Raw genomic sequence first — 27,546 nt, forward strand, 5'->3', positions numbered from 1 at the left:
CCGCCGCTGTTCCCGCCTCTCCGTGATGACGTCAGCGCTGACGCGTTCATTCAGCGTCGAGTCTTCAGAGCTGAGGTGAGTCGTTGACGCTTTTTCTCGTGTTTGCACAACAATAAAACACACTTTACAGTTTATTAAAGCGACAATCTGCGACTAGTTTCTGCATTGAGTTCACCTCTATCTGTGTGTCTGCCGACCAAAACAATACAGCAGGCAGAGAGCAGCTCTGAGAGGACAATATGAGCTGAGTAACTTGTTTGTTGTTGTGTTTGAATTCAGTTGTACAGCGAAATATGATCTGTGTAGGGAAATACTGCAGCGTACATCTTTAGTTTGATGCAGAGAAATAGCTTGAGGTGCTCTTTGTCTTATTTATAAAATGGTAATTAGTTCATCCTGCAAACACTCTGTATAAAATGAGCTGATCCGCTGCTGCTGATTTATGAGTGTTTATAGTCTGAGGTTCATCAATATTATCAGAGCTGCTGAAATCCTCTTTATTTTTAGTCAATAGCTTCTTTTATTCCCTTATTCATTATACTGATGCCTTCTGATTAACAGATTATCACATTGAGTTAATGTTATTGGTGTCAGCTAACTTGAACAAATTATATAATCATATTGTTTCTCCTATAAGATTCAACATTATAATGTTTTATTTCATCAATCAGTGTAAACAAATTAGATTTCTTGTTGTTTCTTCTCCTAAAGCGCCATCAGTGAAAGACAAAGACAGAGTTTATTGAAGGACAGTGAGAAGATGAGTGATCCAGAACCCTGCAGAATTAAACAGGAAGAGACTGAAGAACTAATAGGTTTGTGTTTATTCATTACTCTTCAATAATGAGCCTGATGAACAGTGAGGTTAATCTTTAATATTTCATTATTTCAAAATGCCAACTTTTTAATTTCATGGGAATTCACACTTACAAAATCTAAATTTAAACCTGGACATTTTAAAACAAATACACTTCAACTCATTGCCTCCCTGGAATTTAAAGACGCCTATAATCAATATGGAGCTAGGACATCAGAAGAAAGCAGTTACTCATCCCAATATGTACAAACAACAATACCTGGATATCAGAACTCAATATTCTCAGCACATACCAATCTTCACAGATGGTTCAAAGATGGAAAGTAATGTAGCAGCAGCAATGGTAACAGGGGAACAAAGTCATGGAATCAGTCTGCCTAAAGAATGCTCCATATTCACAGCTGAAGCCCGCGCTTTACTTTTAGCATTGGAGTATATAGAAAATGCCCAACAAAAGAAATCCATCATTTTTACAGACTCTAAATCATGCCTCCAAGTTATGGAATCTCCAACGAATGATCATCCTTTGATTGACAATATTTTAACTAAAGTTCACCAACTACAAAATCAGTTTTATCACATCATTTTTTGCTGGGTTCCTGGACATGTCGGACTTTTAGGAAATGAGCGAGCTGATGCAGCTGCTAAAGATGCTTTGAAGCAAGTAGTGAACAAATGCCAAATTCCTCCGTCAGAGATGAAACCTTTTATCAACGCTTGCATTTTAAACAAGTGGCAAAAGGAATGGGATGCATTAGAAAACAATAAACTACATGAAATCCAACCTGAAGTTTCACACAGAATTTTAAGACATTTTAAGAATCGATTTGATCAAGTCGTTTTTACCAGATGTCGTATTGGGCATACGAGAATTACACATGGTTTTTTGATCCAAGGTGAAAACCCTACTCAGTGTTTGTGCTGCAAAACTCATCTTACTGTAAAACATATTTTACTGGACTGTCCTGCTTTTACTGATTCCAGAAGGACTTTTTATGAAATGAACTCTTTTAAGGACATTTTTGACAAAGTGAAACAAGAAAAGATTTTAGAATTTTTATCATGTATTAACACAAAAAATCTTATTTAATTTATGTTTTATTTTGTTTGTTAATTTTTAAATTGTATATTTATTGTTGAAAGATTCCTGCCATGAAGATAGCCTTGGTTGCTGACATGGCACTAAATAAAAAATACATTACATTACATTTTAATTTCATGGGGAGCTACTTGTCTCAGTATTGATGGAAGCTAGAAAAGTGCATTTCTAAATATAAATATACAGATATTTAAAATTTAAAGAGTTTTTTTTTTCTGTTTAAAAATGCAATTACGAGCGGGGTGGCCTTGATTATGTTGATGTAGACTGTTTCCACCCCTAGCTCTGCCCTTGCGACTGGAAACAATGCTTCCCTATTACAGTCTCCATAACTAGTAAAATATAGTTCAGCACTCCATCTGCTGTGAAAAAAAAATGTGCCTTTAAAGTATTCTTTACTTTCGTTTTCAGATGTGATGGTGAAGGAGGAGAGTGAAGAACTGAGTGAAGATGAGGAGAAACATCATGTCAAGAGGGAAGAAGAAACTCACACAGAGGACGAACACAATTTTATAACAAAAAGGAAAGATTTCACTTGTACACAGTGTGGAAAGAGTTTCAGCCGCAAATGTGATCTCAAGTCTCACATGTTGATCCACACCGGAGAGAACCCTTACAAGTGTTCACACTGCGACAAGAGTTTCTATTGTTCAGCCCACCTGAAATCGCATGAGAAGACCCACACTGGACGGAAACGGCACAAATGTGATCAATGCAGCAAATTATTTTCAAGGCCTTCAGAGTTAAAGATCCATCTTAAAATTCATACAAAGGAGAAGCCTTATTCATGCTCTGAGTGTGGAAAGAGTTTTATAGATCAGTCACATGTAAAAAAACATCAGAAGATCCACACTGGTGTGAGAGAGCATGTGTGCTTTAAGTGTGGGAAGAGTTTTATTAAAACTGGAGACTTGAAACGACACCAGATAGTCCACACTAAAGAGAAACCGTTCACATGTACTTTGTGTGGGATGAGTTTTAAACGATCCTCAAACCTTGAAAGGCACTTGCTGCGCCACACTGGAGACAAAACACACAAGTGTGATCAGTGCGGTAAAACCTTTTTTAGAGCTTCTCATCTGACGGACCATCTTGAAGTTCATACACAGGAAAAGCCTTATTCATGTCCTGTGTGTGGAATGAGTTTTAGGCGTTTACGAAATTCAAATGAACATCTGAAGATCCACACTGGTGTGAGGGAGTTTGTGTGCTTACAGTGTGAGAAGAGTTTCATTAGAGCTACTGACCTGAAACAACACCAGCGGATTCACACTGGAGAGAAACCGTACACATGTACTGAGTGTGGGAAGAGTTTTAGAGTTTCATCATCTCTTACTTCACACATGCTGCGCCACACTGGAGAAAGACCACATAAATGTGATCAATGCGGTAAGGCATTTTTGAGGCCGTACGAGCTGAGGAAACATTTTCTGGCTCATGCAAGGCGGAGCCTTATTCATGTTCCCTGTTAACATCAATGATATTTACCTTCCTGGAAACTCTCCACTGTATTCACGAACATCAGATTTCACAGCTAAAAAGTATTTTAGGTTGCTTTCACACCTACACTTTTGTTTCGGAACGCGTCTCGATTGCCCAGTTAGCGCGGTTCGTTTGGCATATGTGAACAGGGTAATCGCGCTCTGTTTCGCTCCAAAGTAATCGCTCCGAGATCGCTTGAATGAGGTGGTCTCGGCTGGATTGAAACGAACTCTGGAGCGGTTCGATTGCAGTGAGAAAGCGATACGATCCGAGCGCGGTTATATCACAGTGTTTTATGGATATGTAATAGGCTTACGGCTATATGAAGAGAGAATTATGAGTAGGGCGGGAAGTTTCGCGAGTCTCCGGAATGCCTGCAAACGAGTGATGATCTCCCGGTAATCTCGCGTCTCCCTCCCGGTCCTCAAATAGGCATCGTCGCGCACCCTTCTCACCCCTCCCCACCGCATCTCTCCTCAGACACATTGTGCGCACCCTGTCAATCACCACCAAACCACCACCTCTCCTGACAGCTGAGCGGGACGCTGCAAAATAAACCCTGACACTCTGACCAATGTAAGGAGAGTTTACTCGCACGTGACTTGTTTTAGCTATTTTGGTCCGTTTAGAAACTTTGCAGTGTGAAAGCGAACCGCTCCAAGAGCAAAGAGCAACAATGTAACAATTGTAATCTCTGTTTCAGAACTACTGAATCGATTCACAAGTGTGAAAGCACCCTTAATGAGTTTTATTACATTAATACAGCAATTAATTGTGACATGACAGAAAAACTAACAAGTTACCTGACACCACAAAGAGCTAACTTAAACTATAGCCTGGAGACCCAGATAAACAATCAGTCTTTAATTTCGAAGATGCAGAAGATTTCAATGTGTTCACAGGCAAGCAGAGGGACTCTGATCATGGATTTTTTCCCTGGGGCCTCTTCCCAGTGGGACATGTCCAGAACAGCTCCCTAGGTAGGCGTCCAGTAGTTATTCAAAACAGATGCCCAAACCACCTAGCTCTTCTTGATGTAAAAGAGCAACGGCTTCTGTGTCCCGTGACCGTGTCACTTGTTGCATTCTGTGGAAATCTGCTGAGGAAGTATGGGGTACGCCACACTTATCTCGTTCCCCAGGTATTCCTACTCACGAAACATTGACCTTGAGGTCATGACCAAAAGGACTTCAGTATTGTTATCGAAATCTTGTCCTTTTGATCTTGAACATCATGGGGATTAAATTGTTTTTTTTTTTTATGTTGTTGCTGGTGTCGATGTGACATTTAGTTCAGCATTACATCTACTGTGATGTTTTGAATGACAAAATAAAGGAAAACTGAAACTGAACTTGGTGGTTTACCCTATTGGGAAGAGGTGAAATGTGTCATTTTACTGTTGGTCAGCAATTGGCAGGATCAGCCCTTTAGATAGGCCTGTTAAAACATTTCTGGCTTCAATATGGGGTTCTGTGGAGTGCAGAAATTATGTTTACTATGTTTTCCAAGCTGAGCTGCTTATTTGTATTTTCTCTTACATATCAAGATAAGTGTGCAAAGGTCTCTGTTACAGTCTCACACACTATACTCCATGTAAAAGCCAGAAACTACAGAGCGATCACCAGAAACCAGCAACAATCTAGAATACATTATTATATGCTGTCATGGACTTTGCAATTAAAAAATGTCATTATAATGGAAGTCAATAGGGCAATAAACAGCCCCCAACATAATGAAAGGGTGGTTAATTAGTGTTTTTTTTTTTTAAGATTTCAAAGCATTTTCCCAAAATATTTGTCAAAATAAGACTTGTCATTAAAAATCATTCCATTTGCTGAAACACAGAGAAAGTTGTGCCTCAAATTAAGCCTCAAAATCAGCCCAGACTGGATGAAAACACCTCAGCAGAAGCAAGGGTTTAGAGCTGTTGATGAGAATCAACGCAAACAGCTGTTAAATTTCAGAAGTCTGTTCGATTCCAGAATCACATTTAATAAATTAATATAATTTGGTATAGTTTTTGTTTGTTTTATATTAGTTTATATATATATATATATATATATTCAAAGGTGATGCGTAATTTGTAAAATGTCAATATGCTGTCATCATATTTACAATAAAAAATACAAATACACCGTTGTACCCGCCTCCGTGATGACGTCAGCGCTGACGCGTTCATTCAGCGTCGAGTCTTCAGAGCTGAGTTGAGTCGTTGACGCTTTTTCTCGTGTTTACACAACAATAAAACACACTTTACAGTTTATTAAAGCGACAATCTGCGACTAGTTTCTGCATTGAGTTCACTTCTATCTGTGTGTCTGCCGACCAAAACAGTACAGCAGGCAGAGAGGAGCTCTGAGAGGAAGATATGATCTGAGCAACTTGTTTGTGTTGGTGTGTTTGAGTTTTTCCACGTTTCTGTTTGTTGTACCGCGAAATAGGATCTGTGAGGGGAAATATGGGAATCTACTGCAGCTAACATGTTTAATTTGATGCAGAAAATAGTGGTGCCCTTTGTTTTGTTTTGTTTTTGAAATAGTAATTGGTTCATCCTGCAGTATAAATGAGCTGATCTTTATTCATGAGCTGGTTCATTAATATTATCAGAGCTGCTGAAATCCTCTTTATTTCATGTCAATAGTTTCTTTTATTACCTCATTCATTACACTGACGTCTTCTGATGTACAAATTGCCACATTCAGTTAATGTTATTGATGTTGACTTGAGTAAATCACATAATCATATATTGTATCTCCCACAAGATTCAACATTGTAATATGTTTATTTCCTCAATCAGTGTAAATGAATCAGATTTCTCTGTTTATTCTCCTGAAGCTCTGCCGCCATCAGTGAAAGACAAAGACAGAGTTTATTGAAGGACAGTGAGAAGATGAGTGATCCAGAACCCTGCAGAATTAAACAGGAAGACACTGAAGAACTAATAGGTTTGTGTTTATTCATTACTCTTCTATAATGAGGCTTGATTTAAACCTGATTTAAAATCCTCAAACCGGGATTGAGTCTTCTTTTATAAATGTACTGACATACAACTGTGGTGATAAAGAAGATAAAATCGTTGTAATTAATTAAAACATGCTCTGTTTTAAGCTTGTAAAACTCATTCTTAAACACATTTGATGATGATTTATGATCACAGAGAGCTTAATGGATCTTTTAATCCTGGTTGCTTTGCGCATGTTCTGTCTTGTTGATATGATTATATGCGGCTGTCAATCAATTTGGTGGGCGGGGAAACTTAACTCCTACGTCACGTTGCGGTGGGCCTCAAAATGGGAGGGATTTGGATCCTATTTTAACGTCAGGAAATTTAAAGATACACTTATTGTGTTTGGCGACACAGTGGGTAGCACGTTCGCCTCACAGCAAGAAGGTCGCTGGTTCGATCCTCGGCTCAGTTGCCGTTTCTGTGTAAAGTTTCCATGTTCTCCCTGCGTTCGCGTGGGTTTCCTCCGGGTACTCCGGTTTCCCCCACAGTCCAAAAGACATGCTGTACAGGTGAATTGGGTAGGCTAAATTGTCCGTACTGTGTGTGTGTGGATGTTTCACAGAGATGGGTTGCGGCTGGAAGGGCATCCGCTGCTTAAAAAAACTTGCTGGATAAGTTGGCGGTTCATTCCACTGTGGTGACCCCAGATTAATAAAGGGACTAAGCCGACAAGAAAATGAATGAACTTATTATTTTTATATTACTCCAATTCAAATGTGGACTAGGGCTGCACAATTAATCGAAAAAAGATTGCAGCCTCAATTCGACCCTACTCACAATCTTAATCAGCTTTTCTATGATTCAGCCAATTATATTTTCATGGTCAGGAGAGAAGCATAAAGGTGGACAGACAAGTCTTCACATCAGTGAAGATTAGAGAAGAAGACTAGATGTGAAGTGGTGGTTATATCTGTGGGCACTGCGAATAATAACTCGTGTAATAAAAAATACATTATGATTAATTAATTGCAGGTGGATGTAGCGGGACAGAGTGGGCTTTGCAGAATGGGAAGATAAGACGCCCATAATAATGGATGAAATGCAAGAGTACTGTTCAAGCTTTCAGTTAGAGGAGTCATCAGTGGAAAATACTACATTCATTCATTCATTTTCTTTTCGGCTTAGTCCCTTTATTAATCCGGGGTCGCCACAGCAGAATGAACCGCCTACTGGTCCAGCACGTTTTTACACAGCGGATGCCCGTCCAGTAGTTTTTTTCCAGTGTTTTTTTTTTCTCAGTGACGGCAGCCATGAACCGTACAAGGCAGTGAAAGTGAAACTGAAAGCATTCACATTATTAACATGATCACATCACATTTTAGAGTTATGACTATGGCTAGAATTGAATGTTTTTTTCCTGTCATAGCAAACAGTAAATGTTTAGTGGGTCAGTATAACCACTCTAGCCTATATAATGTTGAATAAGCTGGAGTCTGATAAAAAAAAGCTGTGAAAAAATGGTCTAATAATGTTGTCAGTGACAGATGGCAAGCATATGTCTCAAACATAGTAAACTTCAGAATTATGATTAGTTGTATGCTGATGTGATCACTTTACTGTGCATTAACTTATTTAAAGTCTGTTTAAGTCCACCATTCCAAGTCTATACAAAATTTAGCAATTTAACCAACAGTAGACCAACACATGGGGCTAATAATATTAGTGTTGCTTTATCATATGTTTGAGAAATAACAATAATAATAATAGCCTACGCATATTAACCTTTATTTTACATCTACAGAATTGTGAGAAAATCGTGATCTTTATTCTCAGCAAAAAAAACAACAACAACATATAGATCGCTTGGATCATGGGTGGAATTAGTGATCCCTAAGCAATTCCAGGCCCTAGCATTGAAACTCAAATTACTCTCCATCTCTAAATACATATTTTTTCTCTGTACATTGGTAAATAGACTGCATGTAAAAATATATTTTAAGCGGAGCTTTTATCTTCCTAATGCATAATTATATATGATAAATTCACAAATAAAATAAATGCAAGTTTGCAAACTATGTACAGTTAATCAGTCATATTTGTTATTATGTTGGCTTGAGAAAGCCAACATACTGTTATACAACTCTGTCCTTGAAAACAAACTTATCTTCTCCTAGGCCGTTCATGCCACAAGGCCCAAATGTGGTCAAAATGTGCCTTCTGCATTCAAGATTGTTGCTATATCTCCTCATGCCTGCAAGACTTATAATTTTTTTAATAAAAAATGTTAAATGTTAAATTTTTATAATCCGGGCATATAAAAAAATTATACAAGCCCCAAATTTGGCCAAAAGCTGTATTAGATGCGGTAGATTTTGTTGCTATATCTTTAAGGTTTATCAGACTTATAGTTTTCCAATAAATAATTTTTAAGCATTATTTTTCTCAAAATAAGGCAAGCCATTTTTGACTTAAACTCCATATTTTTTACTGATATTGCAAGCCATTTTTGCACGTATCCCCTTCACACTTATTAAGCATTGTATTTTCAAAAAAATACAGCAAGCCATTTTTACATAATGTTCATTCCCTTAGTCCCTTTATTAATCAGGGGTCGCCACAACGGAATGAACTGCCAACTTATCCAGCATTTGTTTTACACAGCGAATGCCCTTCCAGCCGCAACCCAACACCAGGAATACATAATGTTCAAGTCCAGTTTTTGACACTCATAAAGACTGTCATAGAAACATCGGGGTTGATTTAGATCACTCATATTGTCAAGAAGCTTTAATGTATCATCACTAACCTGTCAAATGTCCCCATAGCAATAAAACAGTATAACCTAGCAACCATTTTAAAATAGCAATATCTCTACATCAGAACATCGTAGGGACCTGGACATTGGCTTGTTTGACTCATGCTAGCAAATGGGACTTCCTGTGTACTATGCATGGTAACAATGATAATGGAAGCCAGTGCTAATAACGATTAGCTACATGCTATGAATGATTATCTAAATGCAATGACATATGCTAGAAATGCCTACTTAGTATTAGCATTTGATCAAACATGTACACAAGCATTGCCATTTAGCAACTGCCTAGCAACCACCTAACAATGCCATAAATGTTTGACTTTCTCAAGCCAACATCAAAGTTTATCAATGAACTTTAGGTTCTAGTTGGATTTTAATGTTTACATGTGCAGTACGAAAGGAATGTTCTATTATTCTTGGTGGCCCCCTGATTTGAAAAGAAGTAATAACGTTAAATTCCTAATGGTAATAGACAGATTTTACAACATATAAAGGGCTATGTCAGGGTCGCTCAGCCCTGTTCCTGGAGATCTACCTTCCTGCAGATTTCAGTTGCAACCCATATCAAACACACCTGTTTGTAATTATCAAGTGCTGTTCAGGTCCTAATTAAATGATTCAGGTGTGTTTGATCAGGGTTGAAGCTGAAAGCTTTGGTCACACTGGGCTTTTCATCCCATAGACTTCTCATACGCATGCGAATACGTCAGACCGGAAGCGCAGGGTCATGTGTTAAGTTTTGCAAGTTGCTGCGGTGCAAAGTTCAAGCTTGGTGAACTCTGACCTGCGAAATCGCATCACTTGACTGCGTGAGACAAGTCGAGGATCAAAACATGACCTCTCTGGACAGAAATTTAAAACATGGAGCAATCGCTCGCTAATAAAATGTCTAATCATCTTGTTAAATCCCTCCCCCTTTCGCAGCACTGTACGACAGAATTTCCCACACACAAACTTTAGTGTGACCGTAGCTTAACTCTGTAGGAACGTAGATCTCCAGGAACAGGGTTGAGCACCCCTGAGCTATGTAATTAATATAGGCTTTTTGGCATTGGTCGGGGCTCCCTAATTTCCTGGGGCCCTAAGAGGCTGCTTACCTCGCTTATTGGTTAAGTCCGCCCCTGAATATGATTAGTCTTAGCTTGGTTGTTAGCCTGCTAGCTGCAAAGAATAAGGCCGTACTCACACTACGTACAGTTGCCACGAACTGGGCCAAAGCACACTTGTCCCCCTTCCTGTCTCCCCCGACGGCCCGCATTCACATTACAATCGGGCCTGGGCACGCTTACGTCATCGATGTTGCTCTGTTCAGTGAGCGCTCTCGCTCAGCACAGTGGAGATTTCTCTAGTTATATCATTGCAGTCGTTTGATATGCAGTGACACGCAGTGAAATATTTCACCAAACAGTCCTTAGGGATGCGGTGACACGCAGTCAGGTATTTCGTCGAACAGATCTGCCACTTTTGGCGCTCATAAACAATCATAAAGCCCTCGTGCTGCAGGAATGAGGAGGTCTGCTGAAGCCGCGCAGCTGTCGTGCAGTGAGGAGTTTGCGTCTTTAATAAACTACGTCAGTTTGCGTTCATTGAACAGTAAGAGTGATTAATAAATCCATATGAAACAGTTCCTTAAAGTCACGTCTCGCTTTCAGTTTCGGGCTTTGGTGCATTTTCATCTCGCACTACAAACATACCGCACCAAAGCCCAAGTGAACCGCCCTCAAGCACACCTCTTCCAACCAGGCCAGGGTCGGCCAAGTGAACCGTGCCTGAGCCCGATTTAGCGCACTCGCACTGTACACTCGTTCTCAAGCGATCCGGGAAATGGGCCCTCAATCTCCATCGTAACTTAGTTTAGCTTAATTTAGCCTGCATTCATGCAAACAAGTCGAGGCTAAATTCCAGCTTAATCCCTTATCTTACTTTTGTGCAATGCCCATCTGGTCCTACATCTTTCATGGAATATTAATATATACATAAACACATTTAGCCCAGAGCTCCATCTGCTTGTAAAGACTAGCCCAGAGCGGTGTATGCTGTTAAAATATATAGTTTAGCAACCATCTGCTGTTAATTTTCAGATGTGATGGTGAAGGAGGAGAGTGAAGATGAGGAGAAACATCATGTCAAGAGTGAAGAGGAAACTCACACAGAGGACGAACAAAATATTATAATGAATAGAAAGTATTTCACCTGCAATCAGTGTGGAAGGAGTTTTAACCAGAAATACGACCTCAACGTTCACATGAGGATCCACACTGGAGAGAAACCTTACAAGTGTTCACACTGCGGCAAGAGATTCAGTCGTTCAGGACACTTGAAATCGCATGTGAAGATCCACACTGGAGAGAAACCACACAAGTGTGATCAATGCGGCAAATTATTTTCATGGCCTACAGGTTTGAAGAGACATCTTAGAGTTCATGCAAACAAGAAGCCTTATTCATGCTCTGAGTGTGGAAAGAGTTTTGCACATCAGTCGCACTTTAAAGTACATCAACAGAGGATCCACACTGGAGAGAAAACACACAAATGTGAACAATGCGCCAAAACATTTTTGAGAGCTTCTTATCTGACGGACCATCTTAGAGTTCATACAAAGGAGAAGCCTTACTCATGTCCTGTGTGTAAAATGAGTTTTAAACGTTTACAAGAATTAAACTCGCATCGGAAGATCCACACTGGGGTGAGAGAGTTTGTGTGCTTCGTGTGCGAGAAGACTTTCATTAGAGCTCCAGATCTGAAACGACACCAGATGATCCACACTGGAGAGAAACCGTACAAGTGCTCACACTGCGACAAAACATTCAGTCAATCTGGAAACCTGAAGACACATGAGAGTGTTCACACTGGAGAGAAACCGTACACATGTACTCAGTGTGGGAAGAGGTTTATGAGAGCTCCAGACCTGAAGCAGCACATGATGATCCACACTGGAGAGAAACCTTTCAAGTGTTCACACTGCGACAAAGCATTCAGACATAGAGGACATCTGAAAACACATGAGACGACTCACAAGTAGGCGTCCAGGAATCTTTCGAAAGAGCCCAAACCACCTCAGCTAGCTCTTCTTGATGTAAGAGAGCAATGGCCCTACTCTGGACTCCTCTTGATGACAGAACTCCTCACCCTTTACCTAAGAGTGTTGTCTGTCACCCTGCAAATGAAGCTCATTTCAGCCACTTGTCCTTTCAGTCATGCTCATAAGGTCTTCAATCTTGTTTCTAAGGTCTTGTGCTTTTGGTTGATGGGAGTTTGCCATGTGCTTCTGTGGACATGATGAAGGCGTTTGATCATGTCACTTGTTGCATTCTGTGAAAATGTGCTGAGGAAGTATTGGCAAGCTGACAAAACATTGCTGTCACTCTGATACAAGTTTTATTTATGGAGAAAATTAAAAAGCACTACAGTGTTTGGGTGTTCTGTGTTTGAGATAATTAGTCCTGCCTGAAATGAGTATATTCCATACAGAGTATGAAGCTGATCGGTCAGTTTTGTCACATGACTCGTAGTGCGTTCGCGGCATTCATTCAACTGGGTGCATCTTCCCAGGAGTCTCCCACATTTCAGACCCATCTCCCACCATCCTCCCAATTTGTTATTTCTTCTGGAAAACTCCCATAATATCACCCCACTCCCGGACCCTGTTTTTTTGTTACAGTCAGTAACGCACCCAAGTTGGCAACTTTGGTATTGACCTTATTCTAAAATGCGGAAGTGCGCCTGTTTCTGCGATTGTTTTAGAACTTCCGTTTCAGTCGCCTGTGGGAGAAATGACTAGGAATATTAAACGGCAGAAAGCAGTCAAACTACTCGCTCTACAAACAAATGTTTGCATGACTATGCAGAATAATATAACAAGAAAATATCAGTTTGCAACATCAAACAACGAAACAAGCAGTTTTTAATGTCTAAAAATGAATGGAATTGAACGAGACCGGAAGTCTTGAGCCAAAAATATTCAAATGGCGGCGCCCGCTCGTCGGCGAAGAATAAGGTGAACAGTATTCAATCACAGCGGCCGCCCGAAACCCAGTCCAGAATACGAACCCGGCTCTCAACTGTGTTTTTCAGACAAGCACACAGTGCCAATCTATGTTTGGCCTGGTACCATTTCGCCCGGTGCTTGAAGACCACTGCCGTATCACTGAGAATGAACGCAAACAGCTGTTAAATCTCAAAACGAGTCTTTTCGACTCCAGAATCACATTGAATAAATCGTCCACGATCGTTTGCGTAGCTTGTCAGTGAACTATGGGTGTGTGCAGTAAAGCTGCCCAGTATGAAAACTGCTGAACCGTTATCCTGCCACATGCACATACTAAAAGCACAGACTAAAACTAGATTAATTAAATTAACTTAAAGCATTAGAGTTAATTCATTCATAACTCATTCGGGTTGTGTTCTGCCTAATATGATCAGTTTAAGAGTTACCAAAACTCTTTTTCATAAAATCAAATAATTTTTTAATCATAAGTTTAGCTAACGTAATTAAGTGATCTTCGTTTTTTTGTTTTTTTTATTTCTCCATTTATGTCTGTTTTTGTACCTCTACGGAGTAGTATGCGCATTGAAATCCCCATCTTTATTTTCCTTCATCCATACATTTGTTTTAGAAGAAAGTGCTATTCTAATTTAATCTAATTTCACATTTAACTAAATAATAAATTATAATAAAATAATATTAAATTGCCACTGTTAACGCAAGGTGTCTAGACTCATTAAATAATTATTTCAGGATAACAAGATTATTTTAGGAGTAGGTTATGAGAAGGTTAAAATATCTAAATTTGATGCATAGCTTGATTCTTCAGACTCTCCATCGTTAATTGCATTTTGTGTTTAATAGCTCTACAAATCTTTGTCATTGTGACTTCCTTTATTATAACCACAAATTCAGTAAGTGAAACTGAAAGTGAAAGTCACTGGTGAGTAATTTCAAACATAAGCAGTGCATAAATACAAGCATTTTTTTTATAGATGGTAAATTTGACCCACGCTGGTGCTTATAGGTATGTCCTACTTTTTAATCTTTTTTTATCTAAACAATTTTTAATATCTGGCAATTATAAATAAGGCAATTTTAGGAAAAGTCAATGACTGGGAGGGGCCTGATTGTTTTATTGAAGGTCTGTTATGTACATTTGAATAACAGTAATGGATCAAATTGACCCCATGGCAGTTCTAGTGTTAATTCGGCGCGTTTTTTATTATTATTTATTTTTCAATCATTAAATTTGGCGCGGTTTTGATGATCCGTCGTTGCGCCCGCCGCGTGGTGATGACGTCAACGCTGACGCGTTCATTCAGCGTCAAATCTTCGGAGCTGAGGTGAGTCGTTGACGTTTTTTCTCGTGTTTACACAACAATAAAACACAATTTACAGTTTATTTAAGCGACAATCTGCGACTAGTTTCTGCATTGAGTTCACCTCTATCTGTGTGTCTGCTGACCAAAACAATACAGCAGGCAGAGAGGAGCTCTGAGAGGACAATTTGACACAAGTATGAGTGTTTGTGTTCGTTGTGTTACACAGTATGATCTGTCAAGGGGGATAATGGGAATCTCCTGCGGCAGATATGTGAAGTTTGATGCAGAAAACATTCAACGAATCATTTCTGGTCCTCCTAATTTTTAAACGTATTTGAGATTTTCTAGTTTCTGTAAATATACATAAAGTTGCAGTCAGAATAATTGGCACTCTTTTATTTATTTATTTATTTTTTAAATATTTCCTAAATGATGTTTAACAGAGCAAGGAAATTTTCACAGCATGTCTGATAATATTGTTTCTTCTGGAGAAATTCTCATTTGTATTATTTCTGCAAGAATAAAAGCAATTTCTATTTTTTTCTGAACGATTTTAAGGTCAAAATTATTAGCCCCTATAAATTATTTTTGTTTTTCAACTACAGAACAAACCATCAAAATACAGTAACTTGCCTAATTACCCTAACCTGCCTAGTTAACCTAATTAACCTAGTTAAGCCTTTAAATGTTCTTTTAAGCTGAATAAAAGTGTTTAAAAAAATATCTAGTGAAATATTATTTACTGTCATCATGGCAAAGATAAAATAAATCAGTTATTAGAAATGAGTTATTAAAACTTATGTTTAGAAATTCTTTGAAAAAAATCTCTGTTTAACAGAAATTGGGGAAAAAATAAACGGGGTGAATAATTCTGACTTCAACTGAAAATGTGCGATTGCTAACAATCTAATCACTTCATTGATACGAATACTTAATATTTAAACAAAATATTAATATAAATGCAAATGTATTTTTTAATTAATTACTATAGTAATTGGTTATTTCTGTAAACACTCAGTGTAAGACGATGATCTGCTGCTTCTCCTAAATGGCTGTTTAATGAGTTTATAGTCTGATGCTCAGCAGTATTATAATATTAACTGCTGAAATCCTCTTCATGTAATGTCAGTAGTTTTTATGTCTTCGGATCTACAAATTGCCACATTGGGTTAGGTTATTGTTGTCAGCTTACTTGTGAGCAGATTAAATATTCACATATTTCACCTATAGGCAGGGCCAGACGGAATCTGCGGACGTGTTTTGCTTTTTCTGCAGAGAATTTTGGTAAAAATCTGCAGATTTCTTCAGATATATTTGTGGAGTATCACAACTAAAACCTTAATATATCAAATAAAAAATTATATCTTTTTAATTTTTATTTAATGTTTAAAATGCAAATCCAATTAGATTCACTTTATTTGGTAAACAAAGCAAGTCTCTCATATAATATCTCTACTAAAAGACAGAAAATATTACTGCACAAGCTGCATTGTACATAAATCAGATGAACATTTTCATATTAGTCAGTAATATTACTGTAATTAATTTAAAAACTGAGCATAGATATTACACATATTTAGTCAAGTAAATAAAGAGAGTTTATGATGGGCTAAAAATCTGTGGAATTCTCCATGCGCAGATTCCTTGTGGGCCTATTTATAAGATATATCATCATAATGTGTTTATTTCCTCAATCAGTGTAAATGAATCAGATTTCTCTGTTTATTCTCCTAAAGCTCTGCCGCCATCAGTGAAAGACAAAGACAGAGTTTATTGAAGGACAGTGAGAAGATGAGTGATCCAGAACCCTGCAGAATTAAACAGGAAGAGACTGAAGAACTAATAGGTTTGTGTTTATTCATTACTCTTCAATAATGAGGCTAAAAAACAGTGAAGTTGTTAAATCTTAAAGTACTTCATCAGTTTTAGTTCTTTTTTTAATGACTTTTAATTTTATCTTAACAATTTTTATTTTATTTTTTATTAAGTTTTTTCAATTACAAAAAACTGTATTAATATATTTACAGGAATGTATATATATATATACAGGCACGTGCACACATAGGGCTCAACCTGTGCCCTGTTTAGTCTTGGATATAAAGTGCCCTTCCAAAATGATCAAAAGTGCCCCCGTGACGCGACACACCCTCCGTCCTGCCCTTCAGTAGGCGAACGACAACACTGATCTTAACACCGCTCTTCAGTATGCGCGCGACAACAACAACACCCCCCCCATTATTTATATATATATATATATATATATATATATATATATATATATATATATATATATATATATATATATATATAAAGAAATATTATGAAGAGGGTGATTGAAAAAAAGGATAAAAAGAGAAAAGTATGATGAAATTTTAATTAATGGCTATTTGCAATACTGTTGTTGTTGTTGTTCTTTTTCTTTTTGCAGTACTGTGTATTTTTTTCTTTTTTTTTTCTTCTTTGGGTCTGTTACAAAATGAAAAGGTACAAATAGAATCAAACATATTATTTGTCAAAGACGCCATAAGGATAAAAATATGTTTCATGTAAAAAGAAGAGATAAATAAAAGAACAAATAAGTTTAAGTAATAAACGAATGATGTATGTGGTAATGGGGTGGGAGATTAATAATCTTATGCTTCATCCCGCTCCATTTTCGACCATGCTTAAATGTGTATATATATATATATTTTTTTTTGTTAATGATATTTTATGTATGATGTTTTTGTTTGAAAATAAATAAATCAAATCAAAAATCAAAATTAAGATTTAGGCACGTAGAAAGGCACATAGAAATGGTAGTTTGGGAGGACTCGCCTTAAAGGCGCAGTACGACAAAACCGCCACCTGGTGCAAAAATGTATAAAGAAGAATCCTGAAAAAGGTATAATGAAAAGTCTGATGTGTGTTTTGAGCTGAAACTTTACAGACACATCCTGGAGACACAAAACACCAGGGGTGTTAAAATTAATTGTTTCTTCGGTGCACTGCGATGCAGACGTGGACAATTCGGTATCGGTTCAGTAATAATCATAACCGGTTATTATGTACTGTCGTCATTTATCTCATGTGCGCTCTGTCGCGAGGACGAGTATTTACAACGCTCCAACAACTTCAAACGCAGAAACTGGGCTCAATTTGACTGCGTGTGTGTTTGCTGGATCAGTCTTTCACTGACACACAGCAGAAGCCCCTATTTCACTGTGATTGAGGGAATGCAAGTACTCCATTTCCCTCTCTCTCTCACACACGCACACATACTGTGGCCCATTTGACGTGCTGGCGTGATTTATCTTTTCCTCTCGGCTGTTTAACAGCATTACTTCTAAATACAGACACGACCGTGTGCCTGCAGAGTTTTCTCCACCGTGTCTATCATACATCAGCTGTGATCGCTGCTGCCGCCTGCCACGTATCAGTAAAACTCATCTGTGAAAAGCGCAGCGCGCAAGAGCCAATCGCAACCGTTTTTGTTGAGCGTGTGACCAATCAAAGGGGTGTAAGAGAACTTGGTAGACGGATCAGAAAGCGAGCGGGATATTTATATTTCTTTATTTTATTTGCTATAAATGCCTGTGTCGTTTAAAGGTACAGTTTATATATATGACTGCTTGTATTAAATGACAAAATTGTATTACAAATAGTATATAAATATTAGGGGTGTCACAATTTAGATTTTTTATCGTAATCGATCGAAATTTATGCTCAATTTCGATTATCGAATCAAAAAATAGAATCGTCGATGCTGCCACGCCCCCATGTCACGTCAGCTTGGCTTGCCAAGCGGGAAAAAAACAGGCTTGTTGAAGTGCTTGTTAAACTGCAGAAGCAGGAGACCCGTCGACAGAGCTTAAACCCTCTCCTCTTTCAATGAAGTCGCCGGTGTGGAAGCATTTTGGATTTCCAGTGAGTTATGTTGACAACGTTCGTGTTGTCGACAAAAAAACACAGTTTTGCAAGCTCTGCTATGTACGTATTACGTACGGTTCATCCGATAGACAACACCGGCATCGCGATCCTCCGCCCGCCCCTGTTGCAAATCCACTCGCGAAAAGTTCACACTCAGGCCCTGTTTACACTGTCTTTGTTTTTAAATGGCATTTTAGAACGACAACGATTTGACATCCACAGTGGCGTGTAGCATTTCTGAGCAGCCCTCCTTCCTCTCTACCTCTGAAAATGCACATCACGTGACCACACAGACACAGACGCACACACAGCCATGCGCTCGAGACAGCAGGTCCAGGCAGTCAGAGGACTGCTTCAATCTTTCACTCACTTGTACTTAGTCATTTTAGCGAACACCTCAGATACTGTTGCCTGGTTCCTGTTGGTTGTGCGTCTTTTTACCGACGCCATTATAACGACACAGATCACTGCCTATTCACGAGTCCCGCAGAAAAAGTGATTGACGGGTGGTAATTATGTGTGTATCTTGCCTTTATTCATTTACTGTATGATTTGTTTATGGGTAAAACAAAGACCATGCAGGTCAGGTAGTTTAAACGGTAGGCTACAAATAATTAATTGTTCATTAATTAATTATTCATAATCGAATCGAATCGTGCCTTTAGAATCAAAAATTTAATCGAATCAAGGATTTGGAGGATCGTGACACCCTTAATTAATATTAATATATTCATACATTTTATTACAAGAATTTATAAAACTGTGTATGGAAAGCATCGTCAATGCACCGTGATGCTCCGAGATATCCAATTGAACCGAATCGATGGCATGATAATCGTAACCGAACCCTGAGTCCAGTGCAGGTTCACAGCTCTACAAAACTCTTAGAGGTAACCTACGTGCCCTTTAAAAAAAAATGAATGAATTGAATACACATCAATAAATTAAAACTGTCCCATGCTGCAAAGTCTTGTTATAGTACATGCTTTTACTAACTCTGATATGAAACTGAGCTTTGCAGAGGAATGAATGCGTACTGCTGTAACATGTTACTTAATTCATTTTCAGATGTGGTAGGGATGGAGGAGAGTGAAGAACTGAGTGAAGATGAGGAGAAACATCATGTCAGAAGTGAAGATACTCACTCAAAGGACAAAGACGTTTTTGTAACGGAAGGAGGAACAGCCAAAAGTTTCACCTGCACTGAGTGCGGAAACCGCTTTAACCGAAAATATGCTCTCGAGCTTCACATGAGGATCCACAGCGGAGAGAAACCGCACAAGTGTTCACACTGCGACAAGAGATTCAATCAGTTAGGACACCTGAAAACGCACGAGAGGACTCACACTGGAGAGAAACCCTACACGTGTGCTCAGTGTGGGAAGAGTTTCACTCAGTCATCTTCCTGTAATCAGCACATGCTGATCCACACCGGAGAGAAACCGCACCAATGTGATCAATGCAGCAGAACGTTTTCCAGGCTTTCAGAGCTGAAGGAGCATCTCCGAGTTCATTCAAACGAGAAGCCTTATGCATGCTCTGAGTGCGGAAAGAGCTTTACAAGACAGTCGAGTTTAAATGAACATCAGAAGATCCACACTGGTGTGAGAGAGCATGTGTGCATTGAGTGTGGGAAGGCTTTCATTAAATCCGCAGACTTGAAGCGGCACCAGATGATCCACACTGCTGAGAAACCGTACACGTGTGCTTTGTGTGGGATGAGTTTTAAACAGTCGTCACACCTTAATAAACACATGCTAAACCACGTTGTTGAGAACCCTTACAAGTGTTCGCACTGCGACAAGAGATTCAGCCAGTTAAGACTCATGAAAACACATGAGAGGGAGCATCTTACAAACGAGAAGCCTCATTCATGTTCTGAGTGTGAGAAGAGCTTTACACTGCTGTCAATTTTACATGAACATCGGAAGATCCACACTGGTGTACGAAAGTTTGTGTGCGTTAAGTGTGAGAAGACTTTCATTACAGCTCGAGACTTGAAGCGACACCAGATGATCCACACTGGAGAGAAACCGTTCACCTGTACTCAGTGCGGGATTGGCTTTAAACAATCATCACACCTCAGCAAACACATGCTCATCCACACCGGAGAGAAGCCGCACAAATGTGACCAATGCGACAAAGCTTTTTCGAGAGCTTCTCAGCTGAAGGACCATCTTAGATATCATACACAGGAGAAGCCTTATTCGTGTCCTGTGTGCGGGAAGAGTTTTGCACGTTTACAAGTTTTAAACGCCCATCAGAAGATCCACGCTGGTGTGAGAGCGCACGCATGCTTCGAGTGCGAGAAGACTTTTGTTAGGGCTACAGACCTGAAGCAGCACCAGATGATCCACACTGGAGAGAGGCCGTTCGTGTGTTCACACTGCAACAAAACATTCAGACATTCGGGACATCTGGTAGCGCACGAGAGGATCCACACCGGAGAGAAGCCGTACTCGTGTGCTCAGTGTGGGAAGAGTTTCAGAGTTTCATCGTCCCGCAATGAACACATGATGCTCCACACTGGAGAGAAACCGCATAAATGTGATCAGTGCGGCAAAACGTTTTTGAGGCCTGCAGAGCTGAGGAAACATCTGACAGTTCATGAAAAGGAGGAGCCGTATTCATGTTCTTTGTTATGATGGAGTGCACATCAATGAAATTGACCTTCCTAAAAGTTAGTATTCACTAATTTATTAGCAAGGCATGAGTGCACGTTAATTCACAATTGACGCTTCATTGCTGTTTGACAGGTTGTCCGCAAGGTCCGTGCCCCCCGGGTGCTCTCAGCCGTGTTTTCTGACAGGCTTCATAATAAAGAAGCATTAATAACTAACATTAAAAATGGTCCAAATATGCTCTTATGAGTAACCGTACGTTCACACCGAAAGCGGCGAGAGCATCCAAGGTCGCTCTGGCCGCCCTGGCGACAACGCTGTCTGCCTTCAGCTCCTGCGGCGAGAGCGTCAAAACTCGCAACATTGATCTCATATTTAAAGGAGCCGTTGCAGCATTATCAGTTACATTCCTGCATAAAACATGTTTCTAGCGTGAAAATGTTGCGCACTTCTTATCAAATTCATACAACAATGGAAGATCAAGTTGCGTGTGGTGTGGCTTTGCTCTATTTATCCAATATGTGTCCATATGTCTGAAATATCCTGAAGCAGCAATACTGTTTTGTACTGTCACATCGCGTGAGATTCCCGCTTTTTTAAGATAAATTTATATATCATTAATGAACATCAGTAACTCGCCAGTAACTTATTAAATGTATGTTCCTGTAGGAAAAATTTTAAATAATTGGAAATCCGGCGACCGCAATAATCAAACCCATGGGAACAACTGTGGTCGGAACCAAAGTTCACAGGTCTGTGTTCTCTGAACTTCTATCAAGCGATGGACGTCTTTATTCTGATTGCTTTTGCGAACCGCGTCATAGCTCATTACCATAAAGTTGACTTAATTTCAACTCTCCTCGACGCTCACGCCGGCGAAGACGCGCCGTGCTGCTCCTCGCCGCTTATCGCCGCCGGCTCTTATTGAAAATGAATGACTTCCGGCTACTTTGACGCTCTCGCCACTTTCGGTGTGAGCGTACGGTAAGGGATTCATCAACTCGAAAAATGTGGAAAATTTAAAAAGCCTTTATTCACGTGGCTAAATCTTGAAAAGCTACGCGCTTCGGCAGGGAACTGCCTTCATCAGGGTAACAGTGATCAGGGGCCTCATGTACGAAGACTTGCGTGGAAATCATGCTAAAACATTGCGTACGCACAAAGCTGTAAATGTGCGTACGCAGAAAAAAATTCAGATGTATGAAACACTGCGTACGCCGAATCTCACGCATATTCTTTTGTACATCCGAATGAACGTGAAACTGAGCGTAACATGCACGAGCGCAAAACCCCTCCCTGCCTCCTCCCCCGTATGAATATGCTAATGACTGCTAATGGCAAAACCCAACGAAAAAGCAACGGAAAAAGCAAGCAATAAGAGAAACTTTGAACAGAATGTGAATTGGAGGTGCTGCTTTCGGAGGTAGACCGGAGAAAAGCGGTGTTATTTGCAAGTTTGTCCGGAATTAACAACAACAGAAAAAAATAGAGTGGGAGAGTTTAGCTGATGCGGTTAACACAGTTGGGTCTGAACATCGCACTGAGTGAATTAAAAAAAAGAAATAGTGTGATTTATAGGTGTAAAATGTTGTACTGTCCTTAACAGTCTCAGTGGCGCAGCTCGTTAAACGCATGTCAACATGTTTTGACACTTTTAAGCATGAACTCGGTTCGAATCCAGCGTCTGATGAACTCATTCTTCTTTTTTTCCCCGCTACATATCAGATCTTGCCTACTATTTATCACAAGAAAGACAAGTAGGAATCATTAATAAGTTTGTGCATCATATTTTATTTGCACATTTATTGAATGGAAATGTTTCTGATTCACGCATGCAAATTCATCTACACATGGTGCCTTTATAGCAATGTGCGTGCAGTAGATCGCTCCCATTACATTATTAAAACAGGCGACCGCTGCAAATTGCGCTTTAATGTTTAGCTGATCAACAGTATGGTATGGAAACCTTATATACCTCATACAGCTGCCATTGCAAGGCTCAGACACTTTGTAGAGAGGAATTTAACACAACTGCCTCTAGGAGTCGCCAATGGAAATAAAACAGGCACGCACAAAAAATGTGCGTACGCCAGCCAGAAAGCTACCGTGAAGCTGCGCACATTCCCACGTTCACTTCATCATTACTAAATCCAAACGTGAGCGATTCTGAGCGTGAAACCTGGCGTACGCAAAGTTTTTGTGCGTACGCAGCGTTGATACATGAGGCCGCAGGTGCATCTTGTGCTGATTCGCCTTTATTTAATCACCCTAATTAAACAAAGATAAAATCAGGATCCTCCCTTCGCTATATTTCTTAGCTAGAGTTTAGTTAAAGGATCGTCTTTAGAAGGTATTTTGCAAAAGAACAAATTAGATTCAAACTTTACCACACAGGGTAACTTTGATGGGTTCTGGAAAATGAATTCAATGTCCACTCCAGTGAAGAAAAGTAATAAAATACACTTTTATTAATAAAATAAAATCCAGTGAAAAAGTAGAATAAACAAAATACAAATAACAGAAACAAAGATCCTTACTTTATCGACCATTTGAGAATAAAGTGCCCACGACTCTCAGTATACAGAAATCAGAAAGCGCAAAGCTGATGAGTACATGTCAGCTTTAATACCCAGTGTCTCAGTGACAATGTTCATAAATCAACAAGCTACTTAAATCATACATTCAAGGAGCATGCTAAATCACTTGAACAGTAAGAAGACAGATATATAGTCATCAGAATACATTATATCATATAAATCAACATTTAGGCATTTTAATATCAGCCTTGATTTATAATGTGCTATATAGATATGCACTTAGATTCAGGTGTGCGAACTCAGTAGAAAGTTCAACAAAAGTACGAGTAGGGAGTTCATTCAGAGTTCGACTACGAGCAAGAGGGTCATCAGGAGTAGCAAGGGGTTTACAGAGAGTTCGTCCAGCTGGTTTGTTGGCTCGGCGCGCCCTCTGCCGGAGACGCCTCTCCTTTCTCTTGCGTTTCGCTTCATCATTAAGAGTTGTGCTTTTACGCATAGGAATATCAGAATACAACAGTGATTTTTTTTGTGTCTCACGTGATTAATGTCATCTGACCCATCAAACATGACATTCTAGAGCAGGGCTCACCAATCCTGGTCCTGGAGGGCCGTGTCCCTGCAGGGTTTACCTCCATCTTGCCTCAACACACCTGCCTGGATGTTTCAAGTATACCCAATTAGACCTCGATTAGCTTGTTCAGGTGTGTTTGATTAGGGTTGGAACTAAAATCTGCAGGACATCGGCCCTCCAGGAACAAGTTTGGTGACCACTGATCTAGAGTCTCTTTTGAGTACAACGGTCACATGACTAATCTAAACATCTCAACAATAGACTGATTTCATGCGGCCGCCATTATTAAAAGCGAAATCGAGGCTGCGGTGGGAAAAAACCCAGAAGTATCATTGGGAGTTACATAGGAACGTTGTGTACTTGGCTGTATATCTTATCAGCGAAGATAAAGTGACACAAATTTATAAATTCACAGCCTTCCGAGTGACCCGAAGGTCCGTTCTGAATGAATGCTGTAAATAGAAAGGACATCAGAGCTCATTTTCAGCTATGTTAAGAGAAAAGGCACTAGTTAGCTAACATTTTCTTTCCCAAACAAACGTTTTAGATGCCATTTATCAAACTCAAGTTAATTAACTGATTCTTTTACTATATTAGACTCGTCACGATACTAAATTATAAGAAAAAACGTCAATTGCTAACATTTAAGACACTGTTGATGGCTTTCTTAAAACAGCGCTGATTTGCTGTTCACATGCTCAACAGAAATGACTGTGATTGGCCGAGAAGGTCATCTGTTCACCCTCAGCTGTTTACCAAGTACAAACACAGACAAGCGATCTGCTTGATGGCTCGACTGATGTTCATGGCTGCTTCGCGCTCCAGTCTCCGTGTATCTGTGTTTGCACTGGGCGAAGAGCTGAGTGCAAACACAGATACACGGAGACTGAAGCGCGAAGCAGCCGTGAAGATCAGTCGAGTCATCCGCGCTCAGCGGCGCTTCAATGTTAGCAGAAAATGGATGGATTTAAAACTTCAGTACCGGGACAACACTATTACAGACAACACCAGGGTGTGCTATAGAGAACTGCATTGTTTAATCGCTCGCCGTATTACATTGGCTGAAGCAAGAAAAGCGTCCCCATGGTGTTTAACTGCTGCCAGGAACTGAAGCCTAGGAGGACACTTGAGCATATTACTCTTACAGAGATTGGGATGTTGTTTGAAGCTAATTTGTGAAATAAGCGTATTCTCAAACAATTTAACCAACTGTCAATTTAACAAAAGGTCAACTATCGTCATTAATTCGGCATAGATAGAACGGGGCATACAAACATATACAGACATACACTTGCATATATATATATATATCTATATATCTATATATATATATATATATATAACTATATATAAGAACTATATATAATATATATATATATATAGAACTAATAAACAAGTATGTACCGATAAATATGCTTAAACATGGCATGTACATACATATATACACCCCTACGAACACGTACATACATGTGCACATACATGAAAATAGGGTTATGTTTGTATGCCCCCTTCTATCTATGACGAATTAATGATTATAGTTGACCTTGTTTGTTAATATGTTTGAGTATTGTTGAGATGTTTAGATGAGTCATGTGACCGTTGTACTCAAAAGAGACTCTAGATGCACCTGATCGCTGTTACCCTGATGAAGGCAGTTCCCTGCCGAAACGCGTAGCTTTTTAAGATTCAGCCATGTGAATAAAAATTAGATTAAATTTTTCACATTTTTCGAGTGCCCCGGACTGATTTCTGTTGTTGTTTTGATGAATCCCTTACCCAAAGAGCACCGACCAATTATTTGAGAAGCCCCCTGAGCACTTTTTGTTTGTTTTTTTGGATGCTCTTATGGGATTTGCAACACAGACAGCAGAACTAGACTGAGGTACTTTTCTTTTACTGGACTACCACAGCCCACATGCTTATGATCACTTTTAATTCATATCACACATTAAAGTTAATTTTATATAAAGTCATAGTGTACACAACAATCTCTGGGCTTGCTGCATCACAAAAGCCAAAATTTTAACAATTTATAAAAAAATGTATCACTTTCTGGCCATCGGATATTAGGCATGGACATATATACTGCGATTGTGATTTTCGAAATTATTAAATCGCTTTGTAAACGTTCATAATTACCATTTCATGAGTCTCCTTATACAGTTGAATAGAGCGCTTGGACCTGGAAGCGGCTTCGTGTGACGTCACATTTAACAAGCGCATATTTTTAATTACTGAAAAATGTTCATATTAATTCATATTTCACTATGACAGGGTTGGCATGTTAAACTTGACAACATTCAGTTTCAAACAATATGAGGAAAAAGTGTAGATACCTACTGTGTGCTCATCAAATGGTTTAACCTCCTCTGAATACAGGTCAAAATTGCAGGGGAATGCCAGTGAGTACGTCAAAAGGGTTTCTTAAAGGGGCATTTACCACATCATGACAGGGTGGACAGCAATTTCAAGCACACGTGGAAAATGATTAATAATATTGTAAAACTAAATAAAAGTGATCAAATAACCTGTAAAGACAATATGAATATTTTGATCTAATTTACCTACGACTCGCTGAAGTTGGCTGGGCAGTGTGTGGGACATGGCAAAATCACATGCATTCAGTGAAAGAATCAGGCAAAAATAAAAAAAACGAACATAAGGCAACGGACGGAACTGTTATCTGAAGGTAAGTTTGTTATATTCAACGTTTTACATGTTTTATTTGTCATTTTCCCCAAAATTTATGTTAAATTGTAACTTTAGTTGTTTAAATTAACACTTTACCAGGATGGAGAAGAGGGGTCTGGCTGCAGACCTGGTGCAGTGCAATCTGGGCTGCATCCAATGCTTTTTAATAGACTCACCTAACCCTACCCGTCACAGTGATGTCACTAGTGTCGTAAATATTGACTTCTCATCAATTAAAAATTATCAGACCAGAGGTTTTGAATATTAGAAAATAGACTTTATTCTCCATAATAAAGCCGAGAAAGAGCAGAGCAGACCCCAGAGCATTCTCAAGTCTCTCCTGGACAACTTCTGAAGTATCTGTGTTTGTTACAATTTTTATACAGGATTATTTGACACACCCCTAAGTCTCTTTTTAACTCTTGACCATTTTTGAATAGGTTTTTAGTCTAAGGGGTCCTGCTATTCTTGGCTCTCAGCCCACTAGCTCATGTCAGCAGAGATGTTACAGGTCTATGTCAGCAAAGTATAGATGCAACTTATGCAAAGGAACTAAGTGTTTGCATACATTGTCATGAAAGCATAATAACTTGATAATATGTTACTCATTCCAACATCTGACACATATAGCTTCATACAAGTATTTAACCTAAATAATCAGTGCTTTACATATTCAGTTATTCTACACAATCAGTCACTCAGCCTTCTCCTAGTGTTGCTCCTGTGCAGGCATACTCATCTTACACA

General features: G+C 39.1%; 3 protein-coding genes across 9 annotated transcripts in view; all 3 read left to right on the forward strand.

Moving 5' to 3' along the window:
* Positions 1 to 24: 24 nt before the first annotated feature.
* Positions 25 to 12,574, forward strand: LOC103909509 (uncharacterized). 3 transcript variants are annotated; one of them, XR_012397598.1, is made up of 5 exons: positions 25 to 75; positions 712 to 815; positions 2,328 to 3,305; positions 6,234 to 6,343; positions 7,378 to 12,574. XR_012397598.1 is itself a non-coding variant. In XM_068216541.2 (4 exons), the coding sequence occupies exons 1-4, from the start codon at positions 26 to 28 to the stop codon at positions 12,180 to 12,182; spliced, it is 1,959 nt and encodes a 652-aa protein (XP_068072642.2). In that variant the 5' UTR covers position 25; the 3' UTR covers positions 12,183 to 12,319. The 3 variants fall into 3 exon arrangements, 1 of the variants encoding a protein (XP_068072642.2); XR_012397597.1 differs by having other exon boundaries at positions 11,242 to 12,574; XM_068216541.2 differs by lacking the exon at positions 6,234 to 6,343 and having other exon boundaries at positions 2,328 to 3,324; positions 11,375 to 12,319.
* On the forward strand, positions 5,561 to 26,648 carry LOC100150670 (uncharacterized). Of its 5 annotated transcripts, none has more exons than XM_068216524.2 (4): positions 5,561 to 5,792; positions 6,234 to 6,343; positions 16,207 to 16,316; positions 19,448 to 23,524. In XM_068216524.2, exons 3-4 carry the CDS (start codon positions 16,262 to 16,264, stop codon positions 21,022 to 21,024), a joined length of 1,632 nt encoding a protein of 543 aa, XP_068072625.1. In that variant the 5' UTR covers positions 5,561 to 5,792; positions 6,234 to 6,343; positions 16,207 to 16,261; the 3' UTR covers positions 21,025 to 23,524. The 5 variants fall into 5 exon arrangements, 3 of the variants coding, with proteins under 3 accessions (XP_068072625.1, XP_068072624.1, XP_073792971.1); XR_012397586.1 differs by lacking the exons at positions 5,561 to 5,792; positions 6,234 to 6,343 and adding exons at positions 14,422 to 14,491; positions 25,784 to 26,648 and having other exon boundaries at positions 19,448 to 22,041; XR_012397585.1 differs by lacking the exons at positions 5,561 to 5,792; positions 6,234 to 6,343 and adding exons at positions 14,422 to 14,491; positions 25,784 to 26,237 and having other exon boundaries at positions 19,448 to 23,080.
* The window catches only part of LOC101883867 (uncharacterized), a 93,685-nt gene continuing 71,699 nt past the window's right edge, over positions 5,561 to 27,546 (forward strand). Inside the window, exon 1 of the mRNA XM_068216549.2 lies at positions 5,561 to 5,600. The gene's annotated coding sequence lies outside the window, so the exon portion shown is untranslated. The remainder of the gene's footprint in view (positions 5,601 to 27,546) is intronic.

Source organism: Danio rerio, chromosome 22 (genome assembly GCF_049306965.1).
Source record: "Danio rerio strain Tuebingen ecotype United States chromosome 22, GRCz12tu, whole genome shotgun sequence".
Classification (NCBI taxonomy): Eukaryota; Metazoa; Chordata; class Actinopteri; order Cypriniformes; family Danionidae; genus Danio; species Danio rerio.